General features: G+C 43.5%; 3 protein-coding genes across 5 annotated transcripts; 2 read left to right on the forward strand and 1 right to left on the reverse strand.

Annotated features, from left to right (window-relative positions):
• Positions 1 to 115: 115 nt before the first annotated feature.
• Positions 116 to 3,012, forward strand: LOC105570516 (clathrin light chain). 3 transcript variants are annotated; one of them, XM_012027774.1, is made up of 7 exons: positions 116 to 332; positions 728 to 928; positions 1,044 to 1,157; positions 1,240 to 1,326; positions 1,411 to 1,522; positions 1,871 to 1,882; positions 2,494 to 3,012. In XM_012027774.1, the coding sequence occupies exons 1-7, from the start codon at positions 134 to 136 to the stop codon at positions 2,672 to 2,674; spliced, it is 906 nt and encodes a 301-aa protein (XP_011883164.1). In that variant the 5' UTR covers positions 116 to 133; the 3' UTR covers positions 2,675 to 3,012. The 3 variants fall into 3 exon arrangements, with proteins under 3 accessions (XP_011883164.1, XP_011883166.1, XP_011883165.1); XM_012027776.1 differs by having other exon boundaries at positions 117 to 332; positions 772 to 928; XM_012027775.1 differs by lacking the exon at positions 1,871 to 1,882 and having other exon boundaries at positions 118 to 332.
• LOC105570515 (ankyrin repeat and LEM domain-containing protein 2) lies at positions 2,946 to 8,077 on the reverse strand. The gene is made up of 10 exons (XM_012027773.1): positions 7,587 to 8,077; positions 6,794 to 7,110; positions 5,252 to 5,563; positions 4,908 to 5,060; positions 4,608 to 4,822; positions 4,177 to 4,327; positions 3,921 to 4,092; positions 3,667 to 3,778; positions 3,464 to 3,592; positions 2,946 to 3,368 (listed from the first exon to the last, which is right to left on the reverse strand). Exons 1-10 carry the CDS (start codon positions 7,753 to 7,755, stop codon positions 3,323 to 3,325), a joined length of 1,776 nt encoding a protein of 591 aa, XP_011883163.1. The 5' UTR covers positions 7,756 to 8,077; the 3' UTR covers positions 2,946 to 3,322.
• Positions 8,078 to 8,139: 62 nt separating this feature from the next.
• On the forward strand, positions 8,140 to 13,270 carry LOC105570709. The gene is made up of 3 exons (XM_012028146.1): positions 8,140 to 8,217; positions 9,481 to 9,775; positions 13,208 to 13,270. The coding sequence occupies exons 1-3, from the start codon at positions 8,140 to 8,142 to the stop codon at positions 13,255 to 13,257; spliced, it is 423 nt and encodes a 140-aa protein (XP_011883536.1). The 3' UTR covers positions 13,258 to 13,270.
• The last annotated feature ends 120 nt before the right edge of the window (positions 13,271 to 13,390 follow it).

The raw sequence follows: 13,390 nt of genomic DNA on the forward strand, positions 1-13,390 counted from the left end.
TGCCTCTCATTCCAACTCATTGCACCAGTGTGCACTAGTTCAGGAGTGCAGCAATAAAGAACAGACCCTCTCTCTCCTGCGTTCCGAAACCCACCGAGAGCGAGAGGAAGGGGTCGCGCGCAGGCGCGCACGTATGCATACGTGTGTGCGCGCGTGTCGCGAGCGTTTGACAGCGTCGACACCCCTTGACGCCGATAATCTACGCAGACGATTGACGTTTCTGGCGGCCCGTGGAGGAGGAAGCTGCTTGAGCGAGCTGGGAGGTGTTTCCCTCGGCCGACGTAGAGTCGCACGTTTCGGAATCTCTCGCTCTCGAACGGGAATCTCTCCGCGTGAGTAAACGAAAATCTCGAGATTTACGACTTGGTTAACCTTAAATGTCAAGTATCGCTGACCTCCGATCTCCCCTTCGAGATATACAACGTACCTCGCCCGCGCTCGTCGTCTTCACGTCGTCCCCGACGCTACGGTTATCCCACTTTCGTACAGCAACGGAGCAAATGACTACGTTTCCACCGAGGGTCAGAGTCGGGTCAGAATCGGGTTGGGGCGAGCGTTTTTGCGGTGGAAACACCGAACCCCAACCCGATTCTGACCCGGTTTGGTGTTTCCACCGCAAAAACGCTCGCCCCAACCCGATTCTGATCCGATTCTGACCCGACTCTGACCCTCGGTGGAAACGTAGTCTATGATTTAGAACGATTCTTTTCCTTTTTTCTATCACAAGTGGTACGCACCATCAAAACGTATCCCCCCCCGATCTTTCCTCAGACAATGGACGCATTCGGCGATAATTTTGTCAACGAGCCCGAGGTGGACCCGGCCGCGGAGTTCCTGGCGAGGGAGCAGGATCAGCTGGCTGGTTTAGAGGACGACATCACGCCGATGGCAGTGACACTGGCCGCGGCAGCGGCGGGCCAGCCCGAAGGTAAATAGAACTTCCAAGCAAATAAGCGAGAGAATGTTTGTAAAGTTTCTTCGCGCGCCGCCCGTCTGTACTGTACGTGCGCAAGTATCGTAAACATGGACAATGTTTTTCGCAGACGAGCTGTCTGGAAAGTTTGGGAATCTGAAGGTCGGCCCGGGAGGTGACGCTGAGGGCAGCTTCGAAATTGTGGACACCATCGGGCAGCCAGGAGAGGCGCAAGCATCAGGAGGTATGGAATTATCTCGAGATCGCCACCTCATATTGAAAAGAATTGACTGAATTGATCTTTTAAATACGTTTTCTGCGCGTAGAACCAATGCCGCCTCCACCGGTCAAGGAGGAGCCTGAGAAGATTAAAAAGTGGCGGGAGGAACAGAAGGCGCGTCTAGAAGAGAAAGGTAAAGCAAGCGTAGTCGGGGTCTTGTCGCCAAGATGCGATGCCTTTCGAGAACAGTTTACGGATAAGGGTGCAAATGTTTCAGACGCGGAGGAGGAGAAAAAGAGGGAGGAATGGAAAGAAGCCGCGAAGAAGGAGTTGGAAGAGTGGTACAAGCACCATGCGGAGGCCATCAATAAAACGAAGACCACCAACAGGTAATTTTACTTGTCTTTTGTCTTCCTCCTCTCGTATATCTCCACGCTGTGAAAAAGAAAACGAATATCCAAGTTATGATTAGAGTCTTTTATGACCGTTTATCTGACTGTATTTTACCCGTGGCTTGTATCTAACAGCAATGCAATATTTGTATTCAAAGAGGAAGAATAATGTGTATTGGAAAGCGAGATATTGTTGAGAAATGTGATCAGTAACGGACTAAGTCGTCGTACCATTTAATATACAATTAAAATATATATATATAATTAGTACAGTATTGTACCATGTATCGACTTCCTAAGTTTTTAATATTTATATAATTGTGTTGTTTCCATTTCGCTTCTTAGGGAGTCAGCCAAGTAAGTTAAAACATTTTTATTCGCATGCGAACATGCATTGCATTACGCAGCATTGTAACACGATTTGCTTTGGAAACGCCGACTGTTCCTGCATAGAATGCGAATCGATAATACGAGAGCGCCCGTATTCTCACTTTCTTTCGCCACTTAAGTCTTTATGACATCGCTTCTTAATGAGACTCCGCTAAACGACATTGCATAATGAAATTATCCTCAAAATCGTCTCTGTAATACGCACAAATTGGCTGATTTAAATGACGTAAACGCACTTATTAATCTTCGAATGTTGTCAACGAAGAATTCGCCATTCTCTCAATCGTATTAAAAATCATTTTCATGAACAGGAAAAGAGTAGAACTCGTTAATTAAGCGTTACCCGCTTATGCGCAATGCGAATGTTAAAACACCTGGTGACATTATTGACTCTGACACCGAGTCTAATAGCTTACGCGTCACACAATACAAATTTGTTTTTTTACCATTTTCTCAAGACTCTGAGATGCATCGATTGAATTATACACGTCACTTAATTTCTCACTTCTTTACATTACTAACTGACACGCAATACGTGACTTGGGCAGTGGTCTGATACGTATTTTTGTTACGAATAGGAACGCGGAGAAGCAATTCGTCGCAGAGGCGGACGAGGTTGAACCAGGCACCGAGTGGGAGCGCATCGCCAAGCTCTGCGAATTCAATCCAAAATCGTCCCGCACTTCCAAGGATGTTTCCCGGATGCGTTCGATTATTTTGCAATTAAAACAGACACCGCCCACTCCCATTAACGCTTGATTAGATTGAAGAGGTCATCTTCGCAACTAGATTTTGAGAATACCGTTCATGGTAAACGAAAATTTAAAAAAAAAAGATATAATGCACGTCGTGATCGCGACGATATTAACAAGATTCTCATAAATGTTCTGTTAAATAAGTAATTATTATTATATATATATAATAAAAGTTATTGATAATAAAAACATCATGAAATACACGAGTAATATATATTCGCGCGAGATGCGCTCGAGACGGAACACACGGAAATCGAGGAATGTATAATATTTTCCAGTAATGAGCATTTATTGTAACTATAATCGGTGAACAATAAAAATAACTACACGCTGATTTTAAAAGGTCGAGCACGAAGGCTTCTAGTTACAAGTCTTGTAAAAACATCTCAAAATATATCCCTCTCTTATGTTACCTCACGTACATTTGCTTATCCAATAACATTGTGCGAAAAAATTTTACACGTTTTATGCGACATTAACACAGTTTAAAACTTGTTGAGGTTAACACTAATATCAGCTAGCTTCGGGGAACTAATATTTTTTTTTCCTTTCTTGTTAATAGGATGTAAATCTATAAGAAATAGTCCAGTTTGTTAATACAAAGTTTGGCAACGCAGATTGTCAGTACAACTGTCTTGACTGTTATATATATTTAATTATTTGTAAATAGTTGTCTCCTGAGGGATTTCGCGTTAAATCTGTAAAGAAAAAAGAAGATTAGAGGTACATCAGCATGTGACATCACTGTTACTGATGATAAATTTAAAAAATCAAAGTTTAAAGAAATACGTACCTGCATGGGTCACGTTGCATTACTAGTTGCATATCATGTCGCCAACGGTAAATATGTGGATACGTATCGGGGCCAATCGCAGTTGAAAGTGCGTTGTAAACAGCATAATCCAATTTCGTTGGTGAAAATCTAACAAGAAGAGCGTTAACAATCATATAGAATATTCGTCTTTACGTGAAAAATGATGGAAGAAATTGATTTACCCTTCGATAAAGATTAAAGATCCTTCCTCTGCAATCTGCATGTCGTCATCGAAATTATCTTGAATATGTTCCGGGGAAGATGGAGGTGTAAAAAATTCTAAACTTTCACTATCTACAAGATAAGAGATAGCTGGTTAACGCTAAGTTGATTATAATATAATATCGTCATCAGCAATTATAGGATATTATAATTTCACAGAGAAAAGAGAAGACATTATTTCTTTGAGACATAAAAGAAGTTAAGCACGCAATACCTGAATCTTCCTCATCATCAATGTCGGTACTTAATGAGCACAAACCTAGTTTATCACATAAGTATTGTATATCGTTAATGGCATCCTCCTTGCTTTCTTTTGGCATCTCTTGGCAACTTATTGGTTCACCTTCGCAACTTACTGGCGCACATGCACTATTAGTCAGATTTCTCTAAAGAACAAAAAAGAAAGAAAAAACGGAAACGTTAGGACTGAATGTAAAATACCAAAGGTGTATTATTTAATGTTTTCATACCAAGTAAAACAATTGCTTCTCATTATCCTTGGATCTTTGCTGCAGATATTTTTCGAGCTTTGTCAATCCGTCGTCACTCCGAAAATCAACGAAATCTTTTAAAAACGGCCAATACTCCTTCCAAGGCACTTGATATTCCTCAGCAAGATCTCTGGAAAAATATCGAAGGTGAATCCAGATTTTTATTCTTTTGTTACTTTAATAAATGAGATACTCGTGATGAGAAAAATAGCACAAAGATACTCATCTATTTATCGTTAATCCATCATTGAATAATGTAACAATTAATTACGATAAATTATAACAACTGCGATTTCTATGTTTCTAGATATTTCAAGATATCTAACACACACACATACACACACACACACACATATAGCCAAGTGTCATCACTAAGGATGCAGCAAAATGTTTCGGAGCTTTATGCACACCTTCCAACACGTTCCAATCCTTTTTCTGTATCTTGCAGTCTCAGAGCTATGCTAGGGCTATTCACAATACCGGGTGTATCACCTTGTCCCCTCTTAAAATTAATACGCGGTGGCGTTTTCAATTTCTTTTGAAATTCTGTCGCCTGCGGCTTAGTCATAGGACCGGCAAACGCCCTTAATTCTACACGAGGACTGATAGGATCTCTGTTCAAAATCTGCAAACAATAAGAGTGTATCTACTTTCTACAAAATATCTACGCTTTTTTTTCCAAGATCTTGCTTGCGCAAACGTATACTTACAAGTGGACTAGTCGGCGAGAACGGTTCTCCGATGATAGGTGGGCACGTATTGCCCTCTGTTCTTAACACAGGTACATAGAACTGTTCTTCCAGTAGCATACGTATCTCACGCTTTAGAGCTTCATTTTCCGTCTCTCTTCTGCTGCATATTAACTAAAATCAAGAAAGATTGCGAAATTCCATCGTAGTCGAAACACTCTGCTACAAATATCAATCGCTTTTCTATGAATTCTCCTTCTCTTTTTCTGCGTGCGTGCGCATAGCTCGCGCAACAACAGCGTTCAAATGAAACTCATATATTCAAGATTGTAAAACATTCGATACAGAATTTGTTCAAAACGTACCTCCATAGGCAGCTGCTCGAACTTGTTCGGCAAGGTTTTAATGCACTGAGAATAGGAGATAAGAACTCGGACGACATCCTTATGACCGTGTTTAACAGCAAAGTGCAATGGAGTTTCGTTGAGTCCTTTGTCCGGCGTATTTAAATACAAATCTTGCATAATCTGGGCGGGATTCAGGTAAGTCGTGCATTTATCGTCCCCGTAATGCCACCGCATGAATTTCGGATCCCCAACGGTATTCAATATTAATTCGCACATCTTCGACTGCCCTTCTTTTGCCGCTATATGTAAAGCATTATAACGGAAGCCCATCTGAAAACACAACACAGTTTACTATAAGAAAATATTTACCGCATAAATAATTATGCAGCGACTCTAATGTTATAATGACAAATTTAACAGATATTTTATTATGGTATAATTTTACAATTTCGACACAACAGCAATACACGCAAATTAGCAGAAACATTGATCACATGTCGAACAATTTCCGTGTGCGTAAGCGTACATAAATGAAAGTATCTACCGAGGAGAAAACCGCTGACCAAAATCATGTACACCAATGCCTACTAATGCACTAAAATGCGGTTTGCCCCTCGGTACCTACTCCTAGTTATATTAGGTGGTAAACTTAGTTTTCGCGGTATTTTATGTTTAACAAACTCATTTGTCTCGATATCAAAAGCAAAAATACGTCAATCAAAGTATTTGCCCTCGCTAGCTATACATTTTTCCCCATCTTTCTGGCAATGAGTGGATTCCGCAACGATAGAACAATTGGTCTTTTGATGCAATCCATTCAGCGATCCATTTTCGCACATCCTCGTAGCTTTTGAAGTGTGTATCCACTAAGCCGTGCTGCATCGATCGGAACAAGTGATGATCTGAAGGAGCCAAGTCTGGTGAATACGCTGGGTGCGAGTGTTTCCTCGACGGTTTTTGCAACGTGTGGTCGAGCGTTGTTGTGCAAAAGAATAACTTCCTTTCCTTTTGAATCTTTCCCATTGCATGTAGACGTTTGGAAACAGCCATCGGAGTAACATTTACCGCTGCAGACAATTCTTGGAGCGTTTGAGCTGAGTTTTCGTCCAATAATGCTTGCAATTCGGTGTCTTCAAACTTCTTCGGCTGACCTGAGCGTTGTTTATCATTCACATTCAAATCACAACTTTTAAATCGCTGAAACCATTCTTGGAAGGTTCTTTCCGATGGAGCACAATTGCCACAAGCCTCGACAAGTAATTTAGGAGCTGTAGCTGCAGTTTTCTTCAAATCGAAGTAACGAAGTGGTACATGTCGAAAAAACAACTGATCGCGTCCATGTTTAATCAAAAGACAAAAACGGCACTGTTCGCTTGAATGAATCTTTTCGCACGGAATTTTATTGACAAATCTGTCTGACCTTTCAAATGCAGCCAGTTTCGGATGTCAAAGTAAATTACACTTACAACTAGCGTCATCTAAGTTCACCATCTAATATATTTAGACAAATAGGATAGCGAGGTTCAGAGATACCAAGAGAAATAATTGTAAATCGTCTACCTGCAAAATGGCAGGTGTGTCTCCACTGCTGATTAGATACCTCGGATTTTCCCACACCTTAGCCATCACAGCCTCCACATTTCCCTTTTCGACTAATCTCTTAAAAGCTATAGTATCGCTCATGCTGGGCGCCTTAAAACTCGATTGTTCCTGCGCCGTGGCGACCGTAGAGTAGCCGTAAGACTGTTCGAATCCAGTCTTCGCGTATGCCACGGCGTCGGCGTAATTCTTGAAGATTTGCAAACGGCTCTTTTTATGCTCCTTTATACTTTTTATCACATTCAAGGCTTCCGACTTCTCTACATAAACGTGGATTTCTGCAAGAGGCAACCACACTATTAGTCACAATAATAACAATTAGAATTGAACCACTAAAAGCGGCTTCGAAGAATTTGTGTTGGCTAAAAGGATCTTTTAAAAGGTGATTCAGAACATGGGCCTAGTCTAATCTACAACGTGTTTTTCGCAACGAGAAACATTCTATTTTACAGGCAAATCGATATGCTTGAAACATTTGTCGACAATGCACGATTGTGCAATGTATAATATACAGTTTATCAACAGGCATAAAGTTTTTAAACGTATTTATTGACTATGACAAAATGTCTCTGGACGTAAAAAGTACATTGTAGAATGGGCTTGAGTGAAAGAAATTAAACGTGTTCGTCCAGTGACGAGGACAGTCTCATTCTGGCTGCCGCAACTACACCCTCTCCCCTTTAACAGAACGAAGGCAGACCTGCGTGCGAGGAAGCGCCGCGTGACATTTCGAAGGCCAAGCTGACCGCATTACCTTCCTCGTCCGGATTCCTGTGCTCCAGCGGTATATACACGGCGTAATACTGCGCCTCGGCTGGAAGGTTAGGACGCGGCTCGCACATGTTCTCGTTTCTCGCGTCTGCCATCCCTGCGGTGTCTTCATTCGGTAAGTTAACGCCACACTCGCGCGACGTTGGCGTCATCGCCACTGCGTGTCCTACATCGATGATGCGTTCACCGGGCGGCAATGTTTACCAGCGAGACTGAGCGCGATCGGTTCCTCGGTCCGTGCGGACTCGGTCTCAGCCTTCCCCTCGGGGGAAACCGAGAGGATACCGCGCGGCGGCGGCGATATTCTACCCGGGACAGCGGGGTTGTTGCGATTCCGCGGTGAAAAAGAGGTGCGAGATGCGACAAACGCGTCAAGCAGTGTCACTACAAATGTCAAGTAAAGTAAAGTAACGTAACGTCTAGCGGGACAACGCGTGTGTACATAGCATGTATATGAGTCTGTTCTTTAGGTTCGGGTCTCTCTCTATAGGTGAACGAGTGCAGCTGCACCAGTTGAGCTATAAAGAACAGACCCTATGGGTGCGTTTCCACTGAGCGCGTCATGGCCATGGACCTATAATATATGGACTGCGCATTCCCCTTATTATACACAAGTTAGCATGAGACTAACGTGTATCCCGTAGAACAGAAAAAGATGCAAAATAACTGGACATTTCCCCTCTGCGCACAATGTATGCGCAGTAACAAAGTGACATAATAACCTTGCTATACTGATTAATTGAAGGAAACAAAATGTTAGTCTGCATTATATGTAAATATAAAAAAAGTTCGACCGACAGTGTATCTTTTTATCAGTAAGTAGCAAGCAATGGTGGAGTAATATACTTAGTATTTATAAATATATACGGCCAATTTATTCAAGCACCAGTAAATTATCTGTTGTTTTCTTATTTTACTTTCCTACTGATAGGTAAAACATTTTTTTGCATTTTAATCATTTATCATTACAAATTAATTACTAATTACTTAATAATTATTATTTTTATAATTTATTCATTAACTTTTTAAATGAATTTATTATTCATTACTTTACGTGGTATTCATTAATTTTTATCAGTAATTGTTGGAACAAAGATTAGCTATTAAAGAAATAAAATAGGTAAAAAGGCACATTCTTATTAAGTTTTTCAAAAAATTATTTTGAAAGATATTTTAGAACTGACACATAATATTTATATTTTACCGTGAATTGTACTTTTTAAAGATAAGGTTAGAGAGAAACAGTCACAAGGGGCTTGAGCCCCTCTTGTGCGCATGAGCAGAGGAGAAATGTCCAGTTATTATGCATCTCTCTCAGTTGTATGGGATACATTCTTTCATCGCGATGCGCAGTCCATATATTATAGGTCCATGGTCATGGCTCATTCAGACTGAACGCGATGAGCGATGAGCGACGCGCGATATCAAATGGGCGTGCAGCTTTATAGGAAAACTGTGCGCTTTCCCATAAAACATGTACACTCATTGGAAAATCGCTCGTCGCTCATATCTTTTATATGTCTATGGTCGTCACTGACTACGTTTCCACCGAGGGTCAGAGTCGGGCTAGAGTCGGGTCAGGGGAGCGATCACGTGCACCGATCGAATTCGAATTCGAGAAGGAATATGCCATCCGATACCACTCTTCGTACGTGATCAATCTATGGTCTGAGGGAAACTATCCTATAATAAATAAGCATGAACCATGAAACCTGTAGAGTAGAGACGTATGAGAAGTCGACCGATCGAATTTGATCGTGCACGCGATCGCTCCCCTGAATCGGGTTGGGGTGAGCGTTTTTGCGGTGGAAACACCAAACCGGGTCAGAATCGGGTTGGGGTCAAGCTCGCGCTTTCGAAAGTCACATGACGCGCAGCGTCGCGCCTCATTGGCTCGGCCGATCGCGCGGCCGCGGCTCGAACCAATTGGAGCGAGATCCCGTCGCAGGCGCGTTAGCTCATGGTGGTTTTCTCGCGCGTCTCTTGCCTGTTCCAGTCACTCGTGGAAAAGTGCTAGGATCGTGTACGATCGTGGAGTGAATAGGGGGAGCGCGTGTGATCAAGCGGCGCAACATACTAACATACTATTCCGGTCAAGGTGGTCGTTTGATCCAGACAAAAATCTCCTGACAAGAAGAGGAAAGGCAGTAATAAGAACAAGTAAACCTACAGGTAAAAGATCTGCGTTCTCCTTCGCCTCGCCGTCGGTCTGAATGAAGATTTACCGCGCGACGGAACAAATTCGCCATACAATAAGATCTATTCGCGACGAGGCGCGGGATCATTGGGCTATGCCGAAACATTTCGACGCATCCTCGAGGCGTGTGGGGGCGAACACGCGTCGTACAACTCGGCCAAGCGAGATTAAGGCGAGCGAGCCAGTAATTCCACCGTAGGACCGTCGAATGGTACAGAATAATCCGAGCGTGGTTGCGATTAGCTCGTCGAGATAAAGCGAGCGTTTGGATTGCGTTTCGTGTTACACGAAGTCTTGCCTTGCACAAGAGGGAGAGGGGTTGGGGGCGTAATCGTAGAAGAAACTGTATTCGGTGAAGGGGACGGCGCTCGGCGATTTTTTCACGTCCGTCTCTACCGGCGCGGGTCTACGCGTTGATCTTCGTTCAATTTCCCAGCGATCTCTGTCTCTTTTTTTCCCCTAACTTCTCTAATTTTCTTGCGTCAGGAATCGGGGGGCGGGGGGGAGGGAGGAGGAGGATGAGATCCTTTCGAGGAAGTTCGATCGAGATTGTAAAGTTGATGCGTATCGATGGGAACGGACGTAACGCGACCACCCCCGGGTTCGCCGTGGACTCAGCGTGAGTACCGATTTCGATAGGGAGTGTTCGAGCGCCTTCAGAGCTGCTTCTTTCCGCCGAGCGTGGGCTATTGCACGCGGGGAAACTATATCAGCGCGATCCGCTTCGCGGAACGAGCGTGGATACCCGAGACGATTACGACAGTGGTCGAGGCGAGGCACGGGGACTATCGGAACGCTGCTTATCTGCTAAGCGGATCTCATGGTTTCCTTTTCTCAGCTCGGCCACGCGGGCATGTTTTCTGCGCTATATATTTACATTGCGCTCGTAATGGAAGTCTCTGCTTTCCGGGTCGGGCTGTTACCACCCCACGAAGCGTTTCTCTTGTCCTTCAGTCTTTACCGAGAGGGGAAGAAGAATGCTTCTAGAGACCTTGTAAACAGAGACTGGCCAGAAGAGTTCGTAAAATTCCTGCGGGTGAGAGAGAGAGAGAGAGAGAGAGAGAGAGAGAGAGAGAGAGAGAGAGAGAGAGAGAGAGAGAGAGAGAGAGAGAGAGAGAAAACAAGGTCTCTAAACGCTTCAGCTTGACCGCGACATTCAGCGATCGCTCGTAAATTTCGAGGGAAAATGTCGAGGGATCGTTTCGCCCTTTTTTTCCCCCTCGGAACGACTCCGTTTGTTCGACGTTTCCTAATAAACCGGTCGGGAAATTCCGACCGACCGGCAAAAACGTCGCCGTTGGCAAGTGCTCGAACCTCATTAAAAAAGAAACAGCGTCTGTTTATATAACGTTGCGTAGCAACGAGCCCAGGCAGAGCTCGATTCCAGAGTCTGCGAGAAAATACCTGCCTGCATTACCGTCGCTGTCGCGGGACACGCGGGATTCGTTTGTTTTCGAGAATTTTTCAGGCGCGTTTGATCGGCCACGCCGCTTCTGCCGACGTAGATCTTGACGTTGTTTCGGTTTCATCGGTACCTATATAGATCGACTTTGTCCAGATTAAATTCTTTTTTTTATCGTCTTCCAGCCTGTAGAGTCGTAATTGAAAATTCTGGGAGCTAATTGCGGTTTAGAATTATGATTAGAAATTCTAATTCGAAGATTTTCTCCGCCGTCCACTTTTGCCAGCATGGGCCAGTCTTGATCTCGGTTTGATTCGTTGCTTCTTTTTTTCAAATCTCCGCATTAGAAACTTACGAGGAGGACGCGTTTGCGGAGCGCTTTATCGCACGCATGCAATTCATTCGCACCGGAAAACGCGTAACGGAGCATTTATTATTAATCATTGTTATCAATTTCTGAGGGCTCGAGATACCTCCTTATCGGGGGACCAATCGATAGAACGACAACCATAGAACATATATACATAGAACGGCATTGCGTATAATTTTATATCTGACTAGCCCGTGTCAAACATTTGCGTGTGCGAGCCAGAGAGAGAGAGAGAGAGAGAGAGAGAGAGAGAGAGAGAGCGCCAGTCCCACTCGTCTGCAGTACGCATGCACTGATATCCGTCGTTACTGTTATCTTTTTAATAATTTTAATAATAAATTTGTAAGCACCTATTTTCGATGGCGCAACGGTGGACGCAAATGATATCAATGTATGCACTATTATAGACGAATGGGACTCTACCATTTTTTTCCCCGCAGATGTTGGGCATATGGCAGGCGTTCAGACCGATAAATCTAGGGTGCGTTCCGTTCCGCGCACGAAACGCATGGATTCATCTTGTATCCTTCTTTAACATTTGGTGAATAACAAGGATAAATGATGTATCATGCGTATCATGCACGAAACAGCACTCCTAGTCTTACTAGAGACCCTGTAAGCAGAAACCGGCCATAAAGCTTCGTCTACATAGAAGTCGTAAGAATAGTCGACTATAGGTTTGTTTTCTGTTCCTGCACTGGTGAACCAGTGCAGCAAGCTAGAATGGGAAAAAATATGCTTGTCTTATAGCCGATTTTTTCACTTCCCGGTAAAATTATCCGGAGGTTAATCTCAAGTTTTAGCCAATCACGTGCATGGATCTGGTAGTTTATCTCCTGGTTAACTTTAACCGCAACATAACTGGATGTGAAGAAATCGGGCATTACTCTAATTTATTGCACTAGTTCACCAGTGCAGAAACGGAAAACAAACCAAACCCTATGACTGTGTTTTCGTGGCAATCAAATTCGTTATGCATATGCTTATGCAACAGTGCGTCCTCCCCGCTTTCCGATATTCACTGCCAGTACTGTAAATCTATAGTTTACGTCACGTATATTATACATTTTCAGTACTGGTAGTGAATATCGCAACGCAGCCACAGTTAAACCGGCCACGAAGATTGTGTGTAGCGTTCACATGCAAACGAGGAGCTGTGTGGTCTCGGCGAAAGAGAGAGAGAGAGAGAGAGAGAGAGAGAGAGAGAGAGAGAGAGCAGATACGTCTAAGCTCTTCTACTCGACTCAAGTTGGCCGAAGCGCCGGACGCACGCGTACACGGCTGTTCGCTTGTGTACGTTATCTCCTCTCCGACGACAGCGTGCTGTAAAAGTAGCGGAGTCTGCATCTCTGCTCTCAAGGGTCAGTCTCTGATTACAGGATCTTTAAGGCCGGTATTCATGGTCCGTTCTTATATATTAAGATAAGATGATCTTAAGTATACTCTCAATGTGTTTTTAACCAATCACAGAGCCGTATTAGCATCTTAAGACAACACTCGAGATGATTTTGAAATAAGAATCGACTATGAATACCGGCCTAAGTCTGACATAAGACCATCTTGAATTCTATTGCTGCACCGCGATGAGCTAGTGCAATAAATCAGAGTAAGACGAGTATATTTTTCTCATTCTAGGTTACTGCACCAGTTCACCAAAGCAGCGACAGAAAACAAGTCTTGTGTAGAGGCAAGCTAAGGTAAGGGTTAGGTTAGGTTATATGGGACATTTCATTAGTTGTGGGTAGTATCTGAAGAGCTTGAGACAGTCTTGAAGTTAATATCCGACTGTGAATACCGCCCGTTATTCCCCCCCCCCCC

Source organism: Vollenhovia emeryi, unplaced genomic scaffold (genome assembly GCF_000949405.1).
Source record: "Vollenhovia emeryi isolate VEMERY1.0 unplaced genomic scaffold, V.emery_V1.0 DF939120.1, whole genome shotgun sequence".
Taxonomy (NCBI): Eukaryota; Metazoa; Arthropoda; class Insecta; order Hymenoptera; family Formicidae; genus Vollenhovia; species Vollenhovia emeryi.

Bases quoted from the DNA above. Each gene is read 5' to 3' on its own strand.
- LOC105570709 (XM_012028146.1), top strand. From the start codon at position 8,140: ATGGGTGCGTTTCCACTGAGCGCGTCATGGCCATGGACCTATAATATA. The intron at 8,218-9,480 runs GTTAGCATGAGA...CATGACGCGCAG, and splicing joins ATTCCCCTTATTATACACAA to CGTCGCGCCTCATTGGCTCG. The intron at 9,776-13,207 runs GTAAAAGATCTG...TTCTCATTCTAG, and splicing joins AAGAACAAGTAAACCTACAG to GTTACTGCACCAGTTCACCA.
- LOC105570516 (XM_012027774.1), top strand. From the start codon at position 134: ATGCATACGTGTGTGCGCGCGTGTCGCGAGCGTTTGACAGCGTCGACA. The intron at 333-727 runs GTGAGTAAACGA...TTCTATCACAAG, and splicing joins TCGAACGGGAATCTCTCCGC to TGGTACGCACCATCAAAACG. The intron at 1,327-1,410 runs GTAAAGCAAGCG...CAAATGTTTCAG, and splicing joins GGCGCGTCTAGAAGAGAAAG to ACGCGGAGGAGGAGAAAAAG.
- LOC105570515 (XM_012027773.1), bottom strand. From the start codon at position 7,755: ATGACGCCAACGTCGCGCGAGTGTGGCGTTAACTTACCGAATGAAGAC. The intron at 4,328-4,607 runs GTGTGCATAAAG...ATATTTTTCCAG, and splicing joins GGATTGGAACGTGTTGGAAG to AGATCTTGCTGAGGAATATC. The intron at 4,093-4,176 runs GTATGAAAACAT...TTTGTTCTTTAG, and splicing joins AGAAGCAATTGTTTTACTTG to AGAAATCTGACTAATAGTGC.